The sequence below is a fragment of the Theropithecus gelada genome, chromosome 3 (assembly GCF_003255815.1).
Source record: "Theropithecus gelada isolate Dixy chromosome 3, Tgel_1.0, whole genome shotgun sequence".
In the NCBI taxonomy this organism is placed as follows: Eukaryota; Metazoa; Chordata; class Mammalia; order Primates; family Cercopithecidae; genus Theropithecus; species Theropithecus gelada.
In genome coordinates this window covers 50,719,113-50,743,101 of record NC_037670.1, presented here as the reverse complement: position 1 = coordinate 50,743,101, position 23,989 = coordinate 50,719,113, and the positions used below count along the sequence as shown (strand labels likewise).

Genomic DNA, 23,989 nt, shown 5'->3' with positions numbered 1-23,989 from the left:
GCCTTCCCATTTTTTTTTTTTTTTTTTTTTGAGACAGGGTCTCACTCTGTTGCCCAGGCTGGAGTTCAGTGGCGCAATCTTAGTTCACCGAAACCTCCACCTCCCAGGCTCAAGTGATTCTCCTGCCTCAGCCTCTTGAGTAGCTGGGATTACAGGCGCACGCCACCACACTTGGCTAATTTTTGTATATTTAGTAGAGATGGGGTTTCACCATGTTGGCCAGGCCGGTCTTGAACTCCTGACCTCAAATGATCCACCCACCTTGGCCTCCCAAACTGCTGGGATTACAGGTGTGAGTCACCACGCCCAGCCATAAAAAGTAAATTCTTAAAATGTGTATTATTTTTAGTTGTAATCAGAAATATGTATTTAATGTATACTTACACATTCATACTTATATGAACTTTTATAGTAAATAAGTATAAAAGTGTGCATCTGATTACAATAGGCAATAATTTATTTTCTCTAATTGTAATAAGGATGCCCATTGTAGAAAACTAGAAAATGCAAACATAGAAGGTGCCTGGTGGCCCGCGCCCACCCCACCTCCTTCCCGGCTCACCTGGGCTGGTGCAGGGTACCGGGCAGGCCCAGCTCTCACCCGAACCCTCCTGCGCCCAGATCTACCTGCACCTACGCTCCTACACAGTGCCACAGGAACAGCGTTATATCATCCGCCTGCTCCTCATCGTGCCCATCTATGCCTTCGACTCCTGGCTCAGCCTCCTCCTCCTGGGAGACCACCAGTACTACGTCTACTTTGACTCTGTGCGGGACTGCTATGAAGGTGGGCGCTGGGTGGCATCCGTCGGGGGAGCGGAGGGAGAGACTCCCCGGGGCCTGCATGCATGGACACACTTCCGTGGCCAGCCCCCAGGGCACCCCACTCTCCCTGCCCCTGTTGGAGGGGCTGCCAGGACAGCTGGGGTTAGTGGCGCTGGCAGGCCTGGAACCCATGACCCCACAGCCTCCGTGCAAGGGGCTCGGTGGACCTGCCCTGGCCTGGGGTGAAAGCGGGGCCCCTGAAGGAGCACCCTGACCCTCTCAGGCTGCCCCGCTGGGGATGGGGCCCATCAGGAGCCTCTTGCTGTGTGACCTGCCAGGCCTGGCCCCTCCCGAGCCTCCTCCTGTCCTGGTGAGATGGGCGCCACGGGGTCCCGGTGCGGCTCAGGACTCACAGCCGGTCCCCCTCTGCACTCCCGGCAGCCTTTGTCATTTACAGCTTCCTGAGCCTGTGTTTCCAGTACCTGGGAGGCGAGGGTGCCATCATGGCTGAGATTCGTGGAAAGCCCATCAAGTAAGCGTCTCACCCCAGAGCCCACACACCCCACACACCTGGGACTGGGCGCCTGGGCGGCACTGGGGCTGCATTCTCCCGCACCGGCTCAGGGATGTCCCCTGCAGGTCCAGCTGCTTCTATGGCACCTGCTGCCTCCGGGGCATGACCTACTCCATCGGGTTCCTACGCTTCTGCAAGCAGGTGAGGGGATCTGTCCAGCCCTGCCCGCCCTCCTCCCACCTGGCCAGCCCAGCGCCACCCTACCCAGTGTCAGGGGGCTGCTCACTGCTGGCTGCCCCAAACCCCATTCCTGGGCCCCTGGGGGACCTGGCCCCAGGCCCACCGGGTGCCATCGCCCCCAGGCCACTCTGCAGTTCTGCCTGGTGAAGCCCGTCATGGCCGTCACCACCATCATCCTCCAGGCATTTGGCAAATACCACGACGGGGACTTCAAGTAAGGCGGGAGCTGCGGGGACACCTGGCATGAGGTGGGCACTGGGTCTCCCGGGGCACAGGAGTGGGGCCCAGCGAGGCGGGCTTGGCGTCCAGCTGGGCTCAAGTAAGGTGGGAGCTTCAGGGGTGCCTGGCATGAGGTGGGCACTGGGCCAGGGCCCGGCAATGGGGCCCAACGAGGCGGGCTTGGCGTCCAGCTGGGCTAGGGACCCCACCCAAGACAGGTACCCACTTCCTCTCCACAAGGACCTCAGTGCCTGCCAAGGCCAGGGGCCTGGACCTCCCCTCACAGGACATGGCCGGGGTGAGTCTGGCGTCTGTGCCAGCGTCTGTGCTGAGGACCTCAGGGCTTCTGGCCAGGCAGTGATGGCCCCAGCCCCCGCCCAGCCTTGAGCATTCTTGGTATTAAAGACACCTGGGCCAACGGGGCCAAGGTCCACCCCGACCTGTTGTCTGAGCAGATAGCCAACCACCCAGCACAGGAAGGACCCCTGCCAAGGTCCACATGCATGCTCACCAACACCACACACATGCTCACACACGGACACATGTGCTTTCACCTGTGCACACACATCACACAGGTGCATCACATGTTCACACATGCACACAGCATGTGCGCAAACCATGCACACACCACAACCACACACATATATACACTCACATGCACGCAATGTGTGCACATACACAATGCACCCCAACCATGTGCACACGACATCTGTGCACACACACATATGTGCACACACTCACACGGGAATGACACCTGTGTGTCCACCACATAGAGGACCTTCAGGCAGTGGCCAGGTGGACAGGGTTGGGAGGCAGCGTTCCGGCAGAGGCAGCCTGGATGCTGCCTGCACAGAGGATGGGATCCTGGGACAAGGAGGAGCAGGGCCAGTAGGGAGAATGGCCGCGTGTCCCTGCCCTACCCCTGCATAGGCCCCCCAGCCACCCCCAGCTCCCCACACTCTCCTGCAGGCCCTGAAGTGAGGATCAGATCGGGGCCAGGATCCCTGCAGGGCCCATGCTCCCAAGCTCAGGGTGGGAGCCAGGCCGAGGGTGCAGTGGCGGCGGCGGCTCTAGGGTGGGGAGGGTGGCGGGGTCGTGGGGCTGCCCTGACCACAGCTCCCGTCTGTCCCAGTGTCCGCAGCGGCTACCTCTATGTGACCCTCATCTACAATGCCTCTGTCAGCCTCGCCCTCTACGCCCTGTTCCTCTTCTACTTCACCACCAGGGAGCTCCTGCGGCCCTTCCAGCCTGTCCTCAAGTTCCTCACCATCAAAGCCGTCATCTTCCTGTCGTTCTGGCAAGGTGTGTGGGGCAGGGATGCTGCCGAGGCGGGGGCTGCAGTCCAGAGAGCCTGGGGTCACCTCACGCCCCCTTCCCCAGCTCCCCCGAGCTTCAGTTTCCCCAGCGGCAGCACAGGTCAGCTGGAAGCCAGGGTAGAGCCTGCGGGCACAGGGGGAGTGGGGAGGTCCTGCCAGCAGGTCTGGGCCCACAGTCAGTGGGGAGAGGTCGCACAGAGGCCACACTGGCATTTCCTGAGTCCCGGTCCCTGCCAGGCCAGGGAACTCACAGCCCACCTTGGCAGAGGAGGATGGCCACCAGACAGGGAGGAGCTGGGGACAGGCCCAAGGTTTGGGGCTGGAGCGGCAGGGTGGGCCCGGGAGAGCTCCTGAGCACCTGTTGTGCTGAGACCCCCGACTTTGGAGGCGCCTTGCCCCCCTGAACCTCAGTCTCCTGGGGTGGGACGAGACCACACGGACAGGGTCACGGCACCTGTCAGAGGAGCCGCTGCGAGGTTCAGGACCCCCGACTTTGGAGGCGCCTTGCCCCCCGAACCTCAGTCTCCTGGGGTGGGACAAGACCACACGGACAGGGTCACGGCGCCTGTCAGAGGAACCACTGCGGGGTCCGGGGCCTCTTCCTCCCCTGCAGACCCCATCCGGGGCTGGGGCTGAGCAGCCGTGGCATCCGCAGGGCTGCTGCTGGCCATCCTGGAGCGGTGCGGGGTCATCCCAGAGGTGGAGACCAGCGGTGGGAACAGGCTGGGGGCCGGCACACTGGCCGCTGGCTACCAGAACTTTATCATCTGCGTGGAGATGCTGTTTGCCTCCGTGGCCCTGCGCTATGCCTTCCCCTGCCAGGTGTACGCAGAGAAGAAGGAGAACTCACCAGGTATGCTCTGCCTTCCAGCCAGGGCGCACAGCCCTGCCCTGGGCACCGGGTCTGTGTCCGTGCCACTCTCAAGGCCCAGGAATGCCAGCTCGCTGGGCAGGGAGACAGCCAAAGGGCATCCGGCTCTGGACAGGGACCTGGGCTGTGTGGGGTCCAGATGGGCCCAGACCCTGATGGTGATGGGGGATGGGTGTCCCCTGCCAGGCACGCCCCCCATTAGGGCGGGGACAGCCTGTGGCCTGCCTGGCTTCTCATCAGTCATTGTGGAGATACCAGGGTGCCCACCCCAGGCCAGCCAAAGGCTAGGGGACGTGGTCCTTGGCAGGGGTCTGGCCAGGAATAGGCCTGGTGCTGGGTGGAGCAAGCTGGGCTGGGGTCCAGGGGTCTGGGGCCACCCTCCGCTGGCTGAGGCCAGACCTGGACATGCAGGAGCCACAGCCCTGGGCATCCTGGGAGGCGGGGCTGAGGGGGCTTGTCCGGCGGGGGCTGGAGCGCAGTGGGGGATGTTGGGGCTCATACGCTGCCCTCCTCCAGCACCCCCGGCACCCATGCAGAGCATCTCCAGTGGCCTCAGGGAGACAGTGAGCCCCCAGGACATTGTGCAGGACGCCATCCACAACTTCTCCCCCACCTACCAGCACTACACGCAGCAGGCCACGCAGGAGGTGCCCAGGCCGGGCACCCACCCCGGCGGCAGCTCTGGCAGGGGCAGGAAGAGCCGGAGCCTGGAGAAGCGGATGCTCATCCCCTCGGAGGACCTGTAGGGGGACCTTGGCCGCTGGTGCTTTAGGGACCCAGGTTGCCCACGCCTCTGAGGAAGAACAGGGCCCCCCACCCATCAACCCTGCCAAAGGTGGGGGCCTCTCCTGAGAGCCCTCCTGCGAGGCCCTCGGAGCCCATTTCCCATCCTCCCTCCAGCCCCGGGGGTCAGGGCACCTGATGGCCCTGCCAGGCACCCAGGTGGGCCCGCCGCCCAAGGAGAGGGCACCTGAGCCAATCGGAAGAGCCTAGGGACCCCGGGATCACCTGGCCATCAGCCCCAGGGGCCACCGTGGGGCAGGGAGTCAGCATGGCTGCCGGGCCTTGGCTGTACGGGCCCCACGGGAGCTATGAGTGGGCCAGACTCCCTGACTCAGGAGACAGACAGCGCACGGATCCCAGGCTGGGCAGCTGGAGGGAGGGGCGCCGGGGTGCTGGGCAGCCGGGCCCTGACACAGTCAGCAGCTCCGGGTGCCACAGACCGGTGAGGTCCACACAAGCTGGCCAGGGCTGGGCCTCCTCGGAGCCTGCTGTGGCCATCGTGGGCAAGTGGAGAAGGGCCCACATGTCTTCACACACCAGCCACAGGGGAGCCCTGGCCAGGCGCCCACCCAGGGGAGCGTGTGCCTGGAATGGGTCGTGGAACCACCGGGTGCCCATGAGGCTGGCCAGCACTGCGGGGCTGTGGGAAGTGCTCTTATTTATATTTAAACACCTTGGATTTTCTTTTCTTTTTTTTTTTTTTTGAGACGGAGTCTTGCTCTGTGGCCCAGGCTGGAGTGCAGTGGCGCGATCTCGGCTCATTGCAAGCTCCGCCTCCCGGGTTCATGCCATTCTCCTGCCTCAGCCTCCCAAGTAGCTGGGACTACAGGCGCCCGCCGCCACACCCGGCTAATTTTTTGCATTTTTAGTAGAGACGGGGTTTCACCATGTTAGCCAGGATGGTCTTGATTTCCTGACCTCGTGATTCGCCCGCCTCGGCCTCCCCAAGTGCTGGGATGACAGGCGTGAGCCACCTCGCCTGGCCTAAACACCTTGGATTTTCTACTGCGTCTTGGCTTCTGTTCCCGCAGAGCCTGAGCCTGAGGAGCAGGATGTGGTGGGGGTCACAGAGTCTGCATGCGGGAAAGGGGTCCCACCTGACTGGGGTGGGCAGACTCGTGGCCCAGGGCAGTGCAGGGCAGAGGCTGGGCTGTGAGATCACAGCTGCCGCCTTTCTGCTGGGAGCCTCTGCTTCCTCCAGAATGGGCCTTGTGCCAGCCCCACTCATGGCGAGGGGACAAGGCCGTGAGAGCAGGGCCCTGAGTACCTGGGGGGGCACTCCCAGGGGGCACAGAGGGGGATCCCGCCTGGGCACCTGCCTCCTCCCCTTCTCTTCTTCCTCCACGTGCCAGGTGGGGCCCTGGGTTTGAGGAGCTGAGCTTCAGACACGTGCCCTGCCCTCAGGAAGCTGGAGGCGCCTAAGAGGCCTTGGAAATCCTGGTGGCGAGAACAACAGCCGCCCAGGAACTAAGGGGGCTTCTGGAAGGACACACAGCTGGCCCAGGGCGAGGGGTGTCACTGCAGGGCACCCTCCAGGCCCAGGGCCCCTCAGGGGACAGTGCAGTGACCTGGCCTGCAGGTGGCAGTCAGTTCTGTGTATCTGGGGCCCACAGCACAGGTTGGGTGGGGGCTGGGGCAGGGGCAGCAGAAGTGGGCAAGGCCTGGGGGGCTCAGGCACTGGGCATGGAGAGCAGACAGGAAGGTCCAGTGGGTACCACCCGGGGACCGCGGCTCCCACCTGTGCTGCCCCCACCCATGGCTACGGCCACCGGGAACAGCAGGACCTGGAGTCTCCGAGGGACTCAGCAAGGCGGGCACGGACCAGTGGGGTCCAGGCAACAGAGGGCCAGCTCCCAGCCTCTTGCTTCCTGGGCTGGGGACATGGGGATCCAAGGCCAGTGGGTCTGCAGGGCCCGGCCGGGCTGCCTGATAGGCCGAGCTCCTCCCTGCGTGGCTGCAAAGATGCCCACCTGCCTTATTGGACCCCCACAGGGAGAGACCCACCAGGCAGCCCCCGTGTCTCACTCTGTCAGCAGGTGGGGACGTGGTGCTCCCCGGGGACCTGCTGCCAAGGGCCAGTTTCTGGAGGCTGGGGGCACTGGCCAGACGCTAGGCTTGCTCTCCCCTTGCCCTGGGGAAGGCCACCCCATTAGAGATCGAGTTGCTGAAATCTGTGTTTGGAGGGTGCGTGGCCGAGGGCTCCCCTTCTGGAGACCCAGACACCACGTGGGCTCCCGGCGGCAGAGGCTGAGGTGCTGGGGGCTGAGCTCCTATGTCAGCAGCCCCTCAGGCCTGCGGTTTAGGACAGGGGAGAAGTCAGTTTCCGCCAAATGCCCACTTGGACCAGCCAAGGACTGTGCCAGGAAACTGACACGCTCAGCGCTCACGCCAGCTGGGACGGCGACTGAGCCCAGAGAGATGGAGCAAGTTGCCTGGGGTCACAGAGCAGGGACTCGGACACCAGGAACTGGCTCCACAGAGGCCCTCTCTCCACCCTGCCTCCTGAGCCTCACAGATGCCTCTGCCCTCGGGTGAGGCTGGCGTCACGGAGCAGGGACTGGGACACCAGGAGCCGGCTCCACAGAGGCCCTCTCTCCCCTCGCTGCCTCCTGAGCCTCACAGACGCCTCTGCCCGCGGGTGAGGCTGGGGTCACGGAGCAGGGACTCGGACACCGGGAGCCGGTTCCACGGAGGCCCTCTCTCCCCGCTGCCTCCTGAGCCTCACAGACGCCTCTGCCCGCGGGTGAGGCTGGGGTCACGGAGCAGGGACTCGGACACCGGGAGCCGGTTCCATGGAGGCCCTCTCTCCCCGCTGCCTCCTGAGCCTCACAGACGCCTCTGCCCGTGGGTGAGGCTGCTCTGCTTCTTTCCAACACGACTCAAAGGAAAGCCCCGAGGGCTGAGCCCGCTTGGCGTGAACGGAGGCAGTGTGGGGCGGTCCAGGCCAGGGCTCAACCCGCCTCGAGAGGGAGCGTGGGCTCATGAGAGGGGGAAGGACGGAGACCAGCGTGGTTCCAGTGTCATCATCGCTGCAGAAAAAGGGGTTTCCCGGTGACAGGCCCCGACAGAGGAGTGGGCCTCGAGGCAGGCAGGAGCCACGTGTCTTGGCCCAGTGCCCCCACCAACCTCTCTAACCTCTCCTGCCTCAGTGTCCTCGTCTGGGAGATGGTCCAGCTGAAAATCCCCAGCATCCACAAGAAAGGGTAGAAGCCCTGGGGGCCCTGGCCTGGCCCGGGTGCAGGCTGCACGGCTGGGCGGGGTGGCGTCTCCTCTCACAGCTTCCCTGTCTGTCCGTGGCCTCCAGGAGCCCCACACGGGGCTGGGGCTCTGTGCCCCCAACTCACACCCACCAGCTCCCCCAGGAGGAGCAGGCTGGGCCCAGAGCCGCAGGGTGGGCCACAGGGGAGGTCTGACTTAGCTGGGGAAAGTGCCATCCCTGCCATTGCTAATGACAAGCTCAGGCTGCTGTGGCCCCAGCACAGATTCAACCCTCACCGCGGTACGCGCCGGCTGCTGCAGTCACCTCCACGCCCACCTCACAGGAAGCAAGGCTGGGAAGGAGGGAACTGGCCCCAGGCCACACAGATGCTGAGAGGTGGGATTATGATCAGGTGCCATGGCTCATGCCTGTAATTCCAGCACTTGGAGAGGCCAAGGCGAGTGGATTGCTTGAGCCCAGGAGTCCGAGACCAGCCTGGGCAACATGGTAAAACACCATCTCTCCAAAAACATACAAAAATTAGCTGGGCGTGGTGGTGTATGCCGGCGGTCCCACCTACTCAGGAGGCTGAGATGGGAGGATTGCTTGAGCCCGGGAGGTTGAGGCTGCAGTGAGCCGTGATCACAAGCACTCCAGCCTGGGTGACAGAGCAAGATGTCTCAAAAAAATCCAGCTTGGATTTCACCCTGCGTGGTCCAGCACTGAACGGCATTCACCCTTCGGTCAGCTCAGCCCCAAAAATGGGGCTGGGTGTGCCAGGGCTGCTCTCCCGGAAGGCCAGGCGGAGCGGCGACGGCATGTGGGCAGGCCCTTGGCTTTTCAGAGGAGTCCACAGGCTTCTAGCCACTGTGCAGGGCCGCTTTGCTCTCTGCTCCCAGACAGACCCTGTCTTGCTCACGGCTTCCTGCAGGCTCCTCTGAGAGTCCAGCAGAGCTGGGTGAGGGATCTCCTGGGGAAGGAGGACACTGACAGCCATGGTGCTCTCTGCTCCTTCCACTGGGAGAGGCTGCGTGGACAGGGGGCTGTGGGTGGGGCAGATGGCGACACTCAGGACTGTGGCCTGACCCTCGGAGACTGAGCCCGGGATGTGGCCACCTAACCAGCACCTCCCCCGTGGCTGTCCCAGCATCACGGTCATGGGCCAGCAGTCTGTGAAAGCCACATACACATGGTGCCCGGATCCTGACCCTGGTGAGGGACAGGTGGGGTCCCCTGGAATGGGGGGTGTGTGGTTCTTGGCCCAAAAAAGCCCCAGCCAAAAGCACCAACTGCACAACGAAAGGGTCTGAAACCAGAAAATTCTTTATTGCAAAGGTACAAAAGCGGTCACAGCAGCAGGACGCACGGCAATAAATTAGGTGGTGGCCGCAGGGACGGGGCAGGGCGGCGGCGGCCAGACACGGGCCCACATGTGATCTGTTCTCAATAATTTATATCATGATAAAAAGCAGCACAAAAATAAATATTGAAATGAAACTGCCAAGTAGCACAGAGGCCAGGGTGAGGCGGTGTGGGGGCGTGGGGGGCAGGGGTCCCCACGCCCTGGAAACGCAAAGACCTGGATCTCTTTGGGAAGCCGGAGGCACAGAGACAGAAAACAAACCCACGCGGCAAAGAGGCCTTCGTCTTTTTCTTAAATAAAAAAATCCATATATTAAATCATGACAATGAAATTTCAACGATCTGAAAAGAAAAGCAGAACGTGCCATGCTTCCCCGGCCCGGCTCTGGGCGGTGACAGCGGCTCCGTCCACCCTGGGGACCGGGGAGTCCCCTCTCCGGCAAAGCACCACAGGCCGAGGGCAGGTGGTCGCCCACGGCCCACAAGACGTGGACACCAAGAACCCCAAGATGGGACAGAACCGGCCACCCGCTGCAGCCTGTCCTGTGGGGGCCCAGCAGCCTGGTGCACTCCGTGGTGAGGGGGACGGTGGGCAGCCCGGGCCTCCGGTTTGCTCCCAACTCCCACCTGTGCCCGTGCCCCCAAGCTCTGCTCTGATAGATTTACAGTATCAAACTGGAAAAGAAAGATTGTTACGAAAAATCTGTAGATAAACTGTGAATATAATTTTATATCTCTATATAGTTTCTGTTTCTCTCTTTAAATATCCCCCTGGTCCTTATGACATCCAATATGGATTACCTACCATGGCCACGGGGGCAACGGCTATTTGGGAACTCGCAGGCCTTTGCTCCACAGGGACCCAGTGGTCCTGGCGGGCCTGTAGCTTCCCACTCACTTCTAACAGTAGACACAGAACCAAGTCGCCACCCCGGGGCTGTCTGTCCTCCGCCCTCCCAGCGTGGCTGGCACCAGCCTGGGCTCTGTAGCCGGTGGGGGTGTTACTGGATGGGCAGGGGCAGCCGAGAGAGAGCCGAGGCACCACCTTGCATGTCCTAGGTGGCGGCCCCTGGCCAGTGGCTCACATTCCGCCAGCTCCCCCAGGCAGGGGCTCTACGACCCCCGCTGCAGATACCCCAGTCACAGCAGGGACCCTCAAGGTGGCACTCCAGGAAAAGGAAGCCCAAGGTGGAGTGCCAAGCCCACCAGTGCCTCGGTGCTCGGGAAAGGAGGAACAGGCGAAGGCTCCAGGTGAGGACTGAGTGCCAAGGCCACACCTGCAGCCCGTGGCTGTGTTCCTGGGGGTGTGCACGTGGGAGCCACATCCACGAGGCTCTCCTGGCCTGGTGCCTGCCACCTCCCCGCCCACCACGCCCTCCGGAGTGCCAGCCTCACTCCTGAGCTCTTGTATAAGCCAGCCGCATCCTGGTCCTGCCCCTCAAGCCTTTCCACCAGCTCTCGCACACGGCTCCCGCCTCCTCCCACCACCCAATGCAACGTCCTCTCCCTCCCACCTCCACGTCCACATCTACCAACGTCCCCCAGGCTGCACCCCCTCTCCCTAGACTGCAGCGGCCCTTCCCCTCTAGGCCCCCAAAAGACCTCCTCGTTCCCCCTGCACTGACCACAGCTGGTGAGAAGCAGCTCCAGGACACAGAGCCTGAGTCCTGCTCACCATCAAATGATGGGACGCTCCTGTCCGTGTCCGCTGAGGTCCAGGATGGCCTGCGGGGTCGGTGTCTGGGGGGCCAGCTCCCGTGGGTGGGGCTTCTGTGCTGTGCTGCACGACCTCCTCGGGTCACCAGAGCACACGGGAGACCTCACGACATATGAGCCACTCTCTCTGCCACACGTGCCCACAGGCCCTCCTCCGGTGAACACCTGCCCCCTCAGCCCTGGTGCTGTGATGGCAGACGGGCCTGCACACACACACGTGCACACACACAGACACCACCCCACGCAGGCGGCCTCCCACACCACGCCCACTTGCGCAGGCCCCTGCTAAGGCAGACACGGGTCACGGGCAAGTGCAACAGGACAGCTGGAAGGACGGAGCTGCCGACGCACCATCCATGCTCCTCCCAGGGTCTGCGGAGTCGGTCAGGGCAGCGAGGGGCTCCCGCACCAGCTGGGAGGCCACAGCAGGGCAGGTGTCGAAGGCTGCTCCCAGCTGCAGTGGAAAACAAGCCCCACGCTGACCTGACCACAGGGGCCTGACTCCTGGGGCCGTGTCTTCTGGCAGCCCCCGAGGGGGCGGCGGAACTTCCCGAGGGCCTTTCCGTTATACGTCCCGACTCCCACGGGTGTAAGATGCCAATTCCCACACACAGACGCATCCTGTGGGGAGCAGGGGGCGGGCGTGTGTGTGGACCGGCACGCAGCTCTGGGCCCAGGGGAGCCCACTCTTCACCCTGCACCACAGTCTCATCCTGGTGTGAGTTGCCCGCGCCTGAGGGGCCTGCGCTTGGACTCGGATGTCGAGAGTCTGCGTCCCAGTGACAGGTACGAGGGGCGTGCCCCCGCCCGCCTGCCCGCCGCTCCCCGCCCCCAGCCGGCACTAGGATGCGGCCGAGAAGGGCACGGAGGTGGAGGAGAGCTCAGCGGACTTGACGATGGTGATGACGCTGGTGGTGGCCACCTTGGAGGGCGCCACGGGTCCCCGGGCCACGGTGCGCGCGAAGGTCTGCAGCGCCTCGTACTTGGAGCGCAGGGCGTCCAGCTCCAGCCGCATGCTGCTGTTCTCACGCGCCAGCTTCTCCACCTCCTGCTGCAGCTCCACGCGCTGCCGCTCCAGCTCCTCCTTCTGTGTCACCCGCTTGATGCGGCAGCTGGCCGCGTAGCCGCGGTTCTTGAGCGTGCGCCGACGCTGCTTCAGGCGGGTGACCTCCTCCTTGGTGAGACCCCGCAGGTGCTGGTTCAGCTCCCGCACCGACATGGACACCAGCTCATCGTCGCTGAGCACCGGAGCGTTCTCGCCCGCCTCCTTCTTGACCTGGGGGCGGCCACAGCACAGGGTCAGCAGCGGGAGAACGTGGGGTGCCTGCCTGGGACCGGCACGGGGGTGGACAGGGACCCAGCGGTGCCCCTGCATGCCCATGCTCTTTTGGGGCTGGCCTTTGCCGTCCGCACCAGGGACCACAGGACACCATGCACACAGGCAGCCCACGTGACAGCTGTGGCCCCACAGGACCCTTTCTGAACAGGAGAAGCCAGCGGTGACATCAGTCACTCCTGGTTACCGACAGCCTCAGAGCCCACGAGGACCTGGAGCACATGGGTCCTGCTGCTGGGACTGAGCCAGCCCACAGGCATGCCCCATGGCAGAGGCGGCAAGCGCCAGGCACAGGTGGGCCCAGGCCCTAGGAGCTGGAGCATCCCATTCACCAGAGGCCAGTCTGCCCACGCCTGGAGTTGGGGGGTGAGCTCATGCAGTAGCGCCTGGCGGACACACAGCCCAGGTGGACAGACCCTGCCACACCCTGAGCCTGGGAGTCATCTCCTGGAACCACAGTCCCCGATCCTGGCCCCACCTCTCCTGTGAACATCCCCCGGCCACAGCAGCCCCTTCTCCTGCCAACAGGGAGGCCTCCATCACAGGCTCAGGACGGCCCTGGGAATGGGGGGACCTTTCCCACACCTGTGCTTGAGACGGGGCCTGCCTGGAGCCAGCCTTACCTTTAATGTCTTGTTCGGTTTGGGATTAGTCGTCATAACCTGGGCACAGTCACCAGGACAGAGCTCCCTGGAACTCGTAGCTGGAAAACACGGGCAAGCAGAGAAGCCAGCGCAGGTCAGGGCCAGCAGCGCCGGAAGGGACGGCCACCTCCCATGCAGGGACGTTCCTCAGCCTGGGGTGGATGGTCACAGCACCCTGAAAACAAGATGGGGCACTGTCCCGGCCCAGCCCGTCCTGGGGGGCTTCCCAGGGGGTGGGGCATCCTGGCCTGGCCTCTGTCTCTGCCCGAGGGTCCAGGGGGAGGTCTGGCTGCACCTCACAGTCTAGCACAGTCCACAGAGCAGCTGGGACCCCCACCCCAGGGCCTGGCAGCCAGGTGCAGCCCCCTGCTGCCCTGAAGACCTGGGCTGCAGCTGCCGGCGCTGTAGGGTGACCAGCAGGCACCAGCAGTGGCTGCTTCCTGTTCTGACTCTCCCTGAGGTCAGAGAAGACGTCTGCACCTGCACAGCACAAGGTGCTCCGTCCCAAGGACCAAATCGATTGGTGGCGAAACCGCCCTCCCACAAGGCAGCTGTGCTGGCCCCGAGGAGCGTGGGGCCCCGCTGGACAGCGACCCTACCCTTGCAAAGGCTCTGGTGCTCCGGACCCAGCCTGGATCCCCGAGAGGGGGCCTCTGGGGAGCCCCTGCCATCACCAGCTTCCCCCATGGTAGGCCTGGGTGGAGCCCCAGCCACCCTCCCGCCCCGCCCTCCCCACAGGTCACGGGACACCTACCACGGCCCCGGCCGCTGCAGCTGTGACATCACCACCTCCAACTAATCTGCCCCCGAGCGAGGACCCTGCAGCCCAACGGGGTGTGGGGTCCCTGAGGGGCTGCAGGTCCAGGGGCCGCAGTCAGAGACCAGGGAGGTTGGGGAGCCGCCGCCCTGCCGAGCGTTCGACCGTCTGGCGGGAGTCGTCCCCGCCGCCGCCCCCGCCGTCCTCACGTCTGCATTGTGTCACACATTCTAATCATTCATGAAAAACCCAGCCAAAGCATCCCCGGCATGAGCCCTCCGATAGTTGCCATGACGACCTTGGGACCGAGCCAGCCCCCACGGTCGTCATGGAAACCGAGAAGCCCAAATGCGATCCTGACTTCAGGTCAGTCTGCGCAGACATCACGAGGCCGGCAGGCAGTCAACAAACCCATTTGTACCCGGTGGCTGGGACAGGCAGGCGGCAGGCGCCGGGAAGCTTGCGGGACCGGTCCACAGCACCCACTCCCATACCCCAAATACCAGACACGGGTTCCCGCAGGAATGTCAGAGCAGCACACGGTGGTGGGGGTGTCCTTGGTCAGCACCTCCACCGGAGATGGGCACCACGGGGCGGGTGACCCCATCCCGCCCTCCCTGCCGGCCCAGGACCCTCCCCACACCCTGGGCCAGGGAGCCCTCGGCCCAAATCCCTCCACCCTCCAGCCCTGCCTCCGATGGGGGCCCCCCGCCACAGCCCACCCACCCCCACAACCAGAGGGCCGCACAGGTGAGACAGGGTCCTGCGCTAGGCTGCTGGGTCCGCTGCCTCTGCCAAGGCTGGCTGCTCTCAGGGCACTAATGTAGATGGCACAAGATGGCACCAGCCGGTCCCAGGGAAGGCCAGGGGGACTCCAGCCTCCTCCGTACCCCGCCCTGGGGCAAGGGTGACAGTGGAGAGGCCGGGGCCCAGCTGCCTCCGCCACCGTGGGGACCTGCAAATGCCGGCGGCTGGAAGCACCATGAGAAACTTTTCCATGTCAGAGGGAGGGGCCGCGGGCACCGCTTCCAGCTCCACCGTGAGCACGTCAGTGCACAGGCCGGCCACGACATAGCTATGCGGTGAGTCACCAGATGTTTACAGAGCCGCGCGCGCATTCCCACACACCCGGGCCTCCCACCCAGCAAGGACCCGCTCCCTGGCCCCCAGGCCCACTGCCCACCATGGCAGCACAGCTGGGTGGAAAAGGAAGGTCTGGGGGACAGGGCCGTCTGGCCAGAGCCACGGTGACGTGCGGGGTGCCAGGGGCAGAGTTCAGCGTGAGGATCTTTCCACTAAAAAGATGCCTCCCGCGATGCCCTGTGACGTCATGGAGGCGTACGGTAGCCGGGGGCGACCCCAGGAGGGGCAGCTGACTAATTCCACAAGGTCAAGGTCGCCAGGGCTGCTGGAGCACGCCTGTGCCCATCTCAAAACCCCAGTCCTTCGAGGCACACCTGCACTGGGGCCCTCCGAGGAACCAGAGACCTAGGGGAAGCTGGGGTCCTGGGCGGCCCCCATTGTGTGCTCACAAGCGTGCCCCCCACTTCCTTGGGCAGGTCACGACTCTGCTCCGCCAAGGAAGCCTGGACCATCCACGTGCCCCCCGAGAGGCGAAGCAGCAGGGACGGCCCAGCCAAGTGGCAAAGCTTCTCTCAAGAACCCAGCACGGGATGGGATGGTGCTGGCACCTACCTCTCCCCACCATGCACAAAATAAATCCAAGCAGCATTAACCTAAAGTCGCTCTAAACATCAGAGGCAAGAAAGATGACAGCTTGCTTTTGGAAGGAGATTCAGAGAAGAGTTTTGTATGTGCAAAAAAATTTGTAAAGCAACTGATCTAAAAATGACAACTGCCCTAAACAGGGTTTTGTGAACTGTCCAACCTCACACGGCCTCAAGGGCCACCAGAGCACACTTAGAAATGGCCACCTCCTCAGGACCAGAGACGCAGCCTTAGGGTGTCATCCAGGGGGAGAATGTGCCTGGGGTCCCAGAGACGCCCGTGATGCCGGCTTCCCACTACCCCAGACCCAAGGCAGGGGCTACCGCATCAGCACCTGGTCAGCACTGCAGCCAAGCTCCTCTCCAGCAGCCCCCAAGAAACGATGCCCTCACATTCTGTCTCACACCCACCAGCTAACAAAATGCCAGCATCGCCACGCACAAGCACCTGGCGCCCCTGAGCTCCTCTGAGTTTTGGTGGAGTCACCAGAGAAGTGCAGTATTCCGCGCCACAGCGGGGGGCCTGGGTGGCCAGGTCTGGTCTGAGTTTCTGCTGTGAGGCCCCAACCGCCGACCTAGGTAAGGCTGCAGCGCTCACGCCCCATGTCCCTGGAGCAGCGCTGGGCAGCAAAGTTCTCCGGCACCACCTATAACTTGGAACAGCTCTTAGGTGACCGGTTTTCTGATGGAAGAGGTAGTGTTTTCAACCCAAGGCCAGACACCTCAACGTGACGCACAACTAAACAAGGCTCAGCGGGGGAATCATTTCCTCTCAAGGAAAAGGAACCGCCAGCAGCCTCAGATGGAGGCAACTCCTGCGGCTGCAGCTGGGGGTAAGTGACGAAGCCAGGACGCTGGGTGCCCCCTTCTAGGATCCAGACCGATGGCCTGGGCTCCATAAAGCGTAGGGCAGGGCAGCTCCGCCCAGGGAGGCACCTTGCAGAGGGTGACGATCCAGAGCCCGGGGCTCCCGGTGGCAGGGCAGGCAGGCCAGGGTCAGCCGCCCAGAACTGTGTTTTCGGGAGCAGCTGAGCCCCAGGCAGCAACCTCAGCTCCCGGAGGATCATGTTTTCCCTTTTAATTTTCATTTTAGAGACAAGGTCCCACTCTGTCACCCAGGCTGGAGTGCAGTGGTGCCATCCTGGCTCACTGCAGACCTCCTGAGCTCAAGCGGTCCTCCTGCCTCAGCTTCCCGAGCAGCTGGGACTACAGGTGGGCACCACCACACCCAGAGAATTTTAAACTTTTTTGTAGAGACGGGATCTCACCATGTTGCCCAGGCTGGTCTCGAGCTCCTGGACTCAAGTGATCCTCCTGCCTCAGTCTCCCAAAGTGCTGGGATTACAGGCATGAGCCACCATGCCCAGCCATTTTTAACTTTTTAAGTCCCAGCTAATACTCATTGGTCACCCATGGGTCTGGCCCTGCTCAGTGGGGGATTGGCAGCCCTGGCATCTCTTGCTGCACTGGCACAAGCTGAGAAGGACCTGCTCTGGGGTCCAGGAGGGAACAGTTTCTCCTTAAAGTTGGGACTGGGCACAGTGGCTCTTGCCTGTAATCTCAACACCTTCGGAGGCCAAATGCTTGAGACCAGTAGCTTTAGACCAGCCTGGACAACATAGCAAGACCCCATCTCTAAAAAAAAAAAAAAAAAAAAAAATAATTTTTTTTTTTTTTTTTTGAGACGGAGTCTCGCTCTGTCGCCCAGGCTGGAGTGCAGTGGTCGAATCTCAGCTCACTGCAAGCTCCGCCTCCCGGGTTTACGCCATTCTCCAGCCTCAGCTTCCTGAGTAGCTGGGACTACAGGCGCCCACCACCTCACCCGGCTAGTTTTTTGTATTTTTTTAGTAGAGACGGGGTTTCACTGTGTTAGCCAGGATGGTCTCGATCTCCTGAAAAAACCATAATTTTTAAATAGCCAGGTGTGATGGCACACGCCTATGGTCCCGACTACTCGGGAGGCTGAGGTGGGAGGATTGCTTGAGCCACGAAGTTGAGATTGCAGTGAGCTGTGATCACACCACTGCACTCCAGCAGCCTGAGTGACAGAGCAAGACCCTGTCTCTTAAAAAAAAAAAGAGAGTGCAAAAGTGAGTTGAACAGCTGATGGCTGGATGACCCCTCTGAACAGTCCTGGCTGTGGATGCCCATGGAGAAACGGGGATTTCAGCTTCAGGGCTCTGATTCTTCCCGGATGAGAGGACGCATCAGGGCCGCTGCTCGCTCTCCAAGGCCGGCATGGGGGCTCTGGATAGGTCACTTGTTCTCTCCCAAGGGGTGAATGACAAGGCAGACCCCACGCCCCACCCCCGCGGCCACCCAGTCGGTCTGACCGAGACGGAGCGGCCCTTCCACTTCTATCCTCCACGGGTCTCCGAGGCTGTGGGATGCGGGAGAGGGAGGAGGGGTGGGAGGAAGACCAGGAACGGAGGACGGGAGTTGTGTGCGAGACTCGGGTTTAGAAATCCAGGAGCACAGCAGTAAGCACCCTCCCGCTCTCCCTCACCAGTGACTCCCACGACAGGTGCAATCCACAAAACCAGAGGCCGCCCAGGGTGTACCTGCCTCTCCCAGGAGCCTTTCTGCCAGAGACCCCAAGCCAGGCACCCTCCACAGGGGGCCACAAGGGTAGGTGGGGCCACTGTGGCACTGGTACCCAGTGGGCACCTGTCAAACAGGTGTCAACCGACTAACTGCAGCCTGGCTGGTCCCAGAGACCAGCCAGACACCCTTCCTACTGAGGATGAGGACCCCCACTGTCCGGCTGTCCTGGACATGGGAAATGCGGGAGGCACCCCACTTGGCACCCCCTAGCCCGGCCCGCACCAGCCGGCAGCCTGGCCCTGGCTGGCTGCCCTCCAGCAAGCCACGACTGTCCGCCTGGCTTGGAGGACGTCTGGTCACCTTGCATTTGCAGTCTGAGGAAGCTGTGTCATTCCGCTACATCCAGAGGTGACTCAGGCAGCTGCAGCAGCAGAGAGCAAACTGCAGAACACACCACACCCCCTCCAGTCCCTGCCCTGGCTCCCACCACACCATCCTCCTGTCCTCGGCTTCCAGCTTCCCGTCAGCGTCCTGTTCTCCCTGGCCACCCTGGGGCTTCAATCTGCTCCCAGCTTCCAAGTCCAACCAGGGGCATTCCGGGGGGCCCAGATGCCCCCCAGCCCCCAACCGCATCACTCACCGGAGTTGCCCCCACCCCTGTCTCTTTTCCTCGTCCACGCTCCAACCAGGCTTGATCCCAGCCCTCAAGCATCTCCCGCCCGAACCCGCAGCACCTGCCCAGGCTCCGGCCTCCAGCTTCTCCCGTGTGGACCACAGCTTTGCCAAAGGGATGCCCTCACCCTGATCCTGGTGCCCCCCACGCAGCCCCACAGGCAGTCAAAAGTTTTGGGGTTCCTCCCAAACCCCGACCCCCTCACCCCAACGCCGTTTCAGGTTTCTGATCACCCCCATCTGCAGAGAGCACGTGGCCCCCTGCCCCCTCAAGCCCTGCTTCTTCCAGAAACGCTCCCCACTGCTCTCCTCGCGTAGGCAAACACCCTCTACCAAGGCCTGGTTCTAGATCCTTCTGGGGACGGGGCCCTCCCCGTGGTGTGGTGAGCTCCTCGCAAGCAGGGAGCATGTCTTCCCTACACCCCATACGAGCCTCCCGCTGTACGAGATGAGCCGGCCCCGCACGGGAGGGCAGCGAGAGGGCAGTCTCCACCCCAATACCTTCCCCAGGACGCCCGACGCGCAGTGCAGACAAGCAGGCAGGTTCTACACCAGACCCCACCGGCCCTTGGGACAGGCCAGCAGACGTCACGGCCTGGGTTTCCTCATCTACAGCGGCCGGTCGGGGTGGGGCGTGTGACCGCTCAGGTTCATTTGTACCTGCTCTAAAACTCTATGATTTTAAGACAACACTCCCAGTTTCCTGAAACTGTAGGAAAGCGGAAACATGACGGAGTCTGTGACTTATAAAAAGCAAAAATAAATAGCGGGGAAAGGTATCTTCCATTCGCGGAGAGCAGGGAGGGTGGGGACGGAGCGGTGAGTCACTGTTTACTGTTGAGAGGCAGCCACACGGAGCCTTCTCCCAGCTGGCCAGATTTCCATTTCCCGTGTGGACTGGACCCGAAACCCAGAAAGTCCACTCCAGAAACCTTTAGACTCAGAAACAGCTGGGACAGGAACAGGCACAACTTCTTCTCGGTCTGGGTGGCAAACAGCTTTGCTGGAGACTGTAAACAAACGCAGCCATCGCCGAGCCCCGTGGGTGAAAGCGCACGCCTTGTAGACAGCAGAGTGGCCCGGAAGACGGTCTCACTTAACAGCGGCCTCCCGGGTGCACACAAAGGCTGGCGCCCCGACAGCCCCAACCCTTGGTAAACGCTGGCTCCCGGGTTTACCAGCACCTGGGGAATCAATGCCGCAGGGAACCAGCCCCTCAAAGCCCTGGCTCAGCTCAAGGATAAAAGGCAGGAGAAACCTGATTTGTTTTTCTGCTTTAGTAAATGTCTTATTTTGGAATAATGAAAGGTCTAGTTTTAAAAAGCAGACTCCCTCTCCCAAGGTCAAACTCAGACATTCCTACTGGGTTACCTAAGAAGGGGAGATGTTCTCTTAAATGGCACTGGACGCCCAAATAGGGTGTAGGTGTGTCCCAGACACCTGCACAGCCCACCTATGTTCTCCAGACCCCGCCCACAGCTCTTTCAATACTCCACATCCCTGAAGACACTGGGCTTGGAGAAGCTGCACAGGGCATCCCACTCCATGTTGGAGACCCCCTTACAACAACACACTGTGATAGTGAAACCTCAGTGTCAGTAGAGATCTGACAGCCCACCCTGGAGAATCAGAGGGGTGGGAAGGGCAGTGCCGGAGCCAAACCACAGTAATATCCCCTAGTCCACGGTGTCCCGCGGTGGGGGGCGTTTTGAGTCCCAGGATCTTCCCAAGGCCAGGCACCTGGCCAGAGAGTGGCTGGCTGCCTGTGGGTCACCTGGTGAATGAATGGTGGATCTGATTTCTGCCTCAGCTACAAGAGCCGCCTAAGAAGCAAGAAACAGCATGCTCAGGGATGCAGGACACGGGGAGAGGGACACAGGAGGCCCCGCAAACATGAACACACACGGTGTGAGGGTGAGAATGCAGCACAGGGCCACTGCTGTGCCCCAGGGGGACCCAGGTCAAGGGCCAAAGCCAGGCGGGGTCCTGGCTTTCTGGGTTTTTCCGCGGCGCCTCGACCCACCCCCCCAGGATCTTGAGGCTGTGCAGAGACAGAGACACACACACACACACACACACACACACACACACACACACACACACACGCGNNNNACACACACACACACACACACACACACACACACACACACACACACACACAGCGTCACGGGCACATAACACAGTTTCCTGAACTTGACAGAGGCACAGAAGAACCCACGCAGTGGGAGCGGGAAGAGGCCTGAGCCCCTGCCCCACATGTGAGCAAAGGGACACGCGCCTTGGGGCCCCTGTCACCTGCTCCCCTCCTGCCTCCCCACGGCCTGCCTTCCAGCAACCCTGGCAGGTGGGCGGCTGAGAGCAACACCAGTCCCAGGATCCTGCCTGTGGGGAGACTCGGTTACCCCCGCCCCGTCCACGGGCACGCGTGGGCCCCACCATTGGGCCGCAGCGCCGCCCCTCACCGGGAGGAAGCGAGGGGGGCAGGCCGGGGCCGCACGCGGAAGCCACTCTGGGGCGGAAGGCACGGGGAATCCACGCGCCCGCGCCCTCCCCGCGCCGCCCGCACGTGGCGCCCGCCCCGCCCCCCGCAGGTGTGAAGGCGCGGGCACAATGCGCGCCGCCGACCCGCGTGGACTCCCGTGTTCCCAGGTCTGGGGTCCACGCCCCAGGGCCCCGGGCTTAGCAAGCATGGCTCGGGCAGCACGTGCAGGGCAGAGAGCCTCGCGTCCCGGGGAAGCCCCCTGGGCCTGCGGGGCTGGGCCCACCTGGGCAGGTGCGCGGGCCGCATAGGGGGCCGCATGGGGGTCTCGGGCCCTGCGCACCCAACCCCGCCACCCTCGGCCCGCGCCCCCGGGCGGCCGTGACTCAGCGGCCAGGTGGCCCCAGCCCCGCGTCCCGTTCTCCGTCCCCGCCGCGGCCCGGTCCCCGCTGCTCCACCGCCCCTCACCTGGCGTCGCGCGGGGGGCGCGGGCGCGCGGCGGCTCCTCGCGGGCACGCGCTGTCCTCGCGCCGGCGCTCACTCTCGCGCTCCCCTCGGCCGCCGCCGCCTGGCGCTCGGGCTCCGACTTCACGAAGAACAACAACTCCCCCCCACCGCCCGCCGCCACCGCGCCCGCCCGCCCGGCTCCCCAGCATCTGACACCGCTTCCGGGTTCCGCGGCGCGCGCGTCACGCCGCCCCGCCCCCTGGGACCACGCCCCCTCCCTCCCCCGCGGGCACGCCCTCCTCTCCCGCCCGGGGGTCCGCGGGCCCCGCCCGCACCTGCAATCCCCGCGCTTTGGGAGGCCCGGCGGGAGGATCTCTGTGGGCCAGGAGTTCAAGACCAGTCTGGGCAACATAGCGAAACCTCCCTTCCCCCATTCCCCGTCTCTACAAACATAAAAAACATTAAAGCCAGCTGGGCACAGTGGCTCATGCCTGTAATCCCAGCACGCTGGGAGATCAAAGCAGGAGGATCGCTTGAGCCCAGGAGTTCCAGACCAGCCTGGACAACATAGTGAGACCCCCCATCTCTACAAAAAATTACAAAAAGTAGTCGGTCGTGGTGGTATGTGCCTGTAGTCCCAGTTACTCAGGAGGCTGAGGCAGGAGGATGGCTTGAACCTGGAAGGTGGAGGCTGCAGTGAGCCATGATTTCATCACTGCACTCTAGCCTGGGTGACAAGGTGAAACCCTGTCTCAAAAAACAAAACAAAACAAGCAAACCAGCAATGTAAAAATGGGGATAAGCGGCTACTGGTCACAGCTTCTGTGAGTGGGGCCAGCCCCCTTCTAAAGCCCCAGCTGCTGGTTGCCAGGGGGCCACAGCAGGCCCAGGATGGGGTTAGGGCACCACTGGCCCAAGGAGTCCTGTGAGGGATCCTCAGGTGGGAGCCAGTCCCTGAGGGAGCTGCCTCTGCTTCCTGTCGCAGGTGGAGGACAGGCTGGAGTAGGGACCCGTCCAGAGTCCCTCAGAGGGGAGGGCGAGCCCCTTACCAAGCTTCTGGTCCCCAAGTTCCGCCCTCCTCTGAGCGCTGCGGGAAAATGAGTCTCAGGCCTGGCCAACCAGGGCACCCACGGCATCTGCCCAGGGTTCTGGGAAGCCTGTTTTCTTGGCTCAGGTGGGACTCGGGAGCCTGTTTCTCGGCTCAGGTGGGACTCAGGAGCAAGGACAGGGAGGTCTGTGCATCTTCTGGGTGTCATCCTTACCACCGCGTGCCTGGGGATTTAGGCAGCCGCCCAGTGGCCTCTTGCTGTGGAGCGAGGGGGCAGCCTCCCAGACCATCTCTGACCCCCACTTCTGACCACCTGGGAGGCGCCTCCTTGCTGAGGCCCACGCGGCCGTCTGGGGTAGCCAGACACAGTGATGCCTGCAACCTGGCTGCAGAAACAGGTGCCAAGAAATAGCAGCAGTAGCGACAATGTCCCACGTCCCCAGGATGTTTGCAGAAAGACATCCCCGGGGGATGGGAAAGCTGCTTCCCTTGTCCCGGCCCACACTTTGCACTTGGGGTTCTGGGATGCGCTGGGAGCCTCCAGAGAAGCTGTGGGCGTCTCCTCTTTACGTTACTCATGGTGTCGCTGCTCTAACCCAACTGCATTCTTTCCATAGTAGGCTTTTGTTACTAATCGCACAGTTATATTATCTTTTTAATTTTTTAATTTGTATTTATTTATTTTTTTATTTTGACACAGAGTCTCACTCTGTCGCCCAGGCTGGAGTGCAGTGGTGCGATCTCAGCTCACTGCAAGCTCCGCCTCCTCGGTTCACGCCATTCTTCTGCCTCAGCCTCCCCAGTAGCTGGGACTACAGGTGCTCACCGCCACGCCCGGCTAATTTTTTTTGTATTTTTTAAAATAGAGACGGGGTTTTGCCGTGTTAGCCAGGATGGTCTCGATCTCCTGACCTCGTGATCCGCCCGCCTCAGCCTCCCAAAGTGCTGGGATTACAGGCGTGAGCCACTGCGCCCGGCCGTATTTACTTTTGAGACGGAGTCTCACTCTGTCATCTAGCCTGGAGTGCGGTGGCACCATCGCGGCTCACTCCAGCCTCTGCCTCCCGGGTTCAGTGGTTCTCCTGCCTCAGCCCCCCGAGTAGCTGGGATCACAGGTGCCCACCACCACATATGGTTAGTTTTTTGTTGTTGTTGTCGTTGTTGTTTTGAGATGGAATCTCACTCTGTTGCCAGGCTGGAGTGCAGTGGCGCAATCTTGGCTCACTGCAAGCTCCGCCTCCCAGGTTCAAACAATTTTCCTGCCTCAGCCTCCTGAGTAGCTGGGACTACAGGTGCCTGCCATCATGCCCGGCTATTTTTTTTTTAATTGTATTTTTAGTAGAGATGATG

At 62.4% G+C, this 23,989-nt stretch overlaps 3 protein-coding genes and 2 pseudogenes across 7 annotated transcripts in view; 3 read left to right on the top strand and 2 right to left on the bottom strand.

Annotated features, from left to right (window-relative positions):
- Positions 1–5,393, top strand: part of TMEM184A (transmembrane protein 184A) — a 10,809-nt gene extending 5,416 nt beyond the window's left edge. Inside the window, exons 3-9 of the mRNA XM_025379568.1 lie at positions 622–787; positions 1,207–1,297; positions 1,405–1,480; positions 1,642–1,733; positions 2,871–3,040; positions 3,710–3,907; positions 4,442–5,393. Coding sequence (XP_025235353.1) covers positions 622–787; positions 1,207–1,297; positions 1,405–1,480; positions 1,642–1,733; positions 2,871–3,040; positions 3,710–3,907; positions 4,442–4,671 — 1,023 coding nt within the window. The 3' untranslated portion in view covers positions 4,672–5,393. The remainder of the gene's footprint in view (positions 1–621; positions 788–1,206; positions 1,298–1,404; positions 1,481–1,641; positions 1,734–2,870; positions 3,041–3,709; positions 3,908–4,441) is intronic.
- An 805-nt stretch (positions 5,394–6,198) lies between these two features.
- On the top strand, positions 6,199–8,605 carry LOC112620750. The gene is made up of 2 exons (XM_025379569.1): positions 6,199–7,234; positions 7,551–8,605. The coding sequence occupies exons 1-2, from the start codon at positions 6,392–6,394 to the stop codon at positions 7,761–7,763; spliced, it is 1,056 nt and encodes a 351-aa protein (XP_025235354.1). The 5' UTR covers positions 6,199–6,391; the 3' UTR covers positions 7,764–8,605.
- Positions 8,606–9,212: 607 nt separating this feature from the next.
- LOC112621319 lies at positions 9,213–11,848 on the bottom strand (annotated as a pseudogene). Its single transcript, XR_003118703.1, has 2 exons — positions 10,075–11,848; positions 9,213–9,944 (listed from the first exon to the last, which is right to left on the bottom strand). The product of XR_003118703.1 is annotated as an uncharacterized LOC112621319 (transcript).
- Positions 9,213–21,770, bottom strand: MAFK (MAF bZIP transcription factor K). 4 transcript variants are annotated; one of them, XM_025380707.1, is made up of 3 exons: positions 21,613–21,770; positions 12,945–13,024; positions 9,213–12,261 (listed from the first exon to the last, which is right to left on the bottom strand). In XM_025380707.1, exons 2-3 carry the CDS (start codon positions 12,978–12,980, stop codon positions 11,827–11,829), a joined length of 471 nt encoding a protein of 156 aa, XP_025236492.1. In that variant the 5' UTR covers positions 12,981–13,024; positions 21,613–21,770; the 3' UTR covers positions 9,213–11,826. The 4 variants fall into 4 exon arrangements, with proteins under 4 accessions (XP_025236492.1, XP_025236494.1, XP_025236493.1 ...); XM_025380709.1 differs by lacking the exon at positions 21,613–21,770 and adding an exon at positions 14,471–14,720; XM_025380708.1 differs by lacking the exon at positions 21,613–21,770 and adding an exon at positions 13,720–14,019.
- Positions 17,688–18,405, top strand: LOC112621591 (annotated as a pseudogene).
- Positions 21,771–23,989: the final 2,219 nt, after the last annotated feature.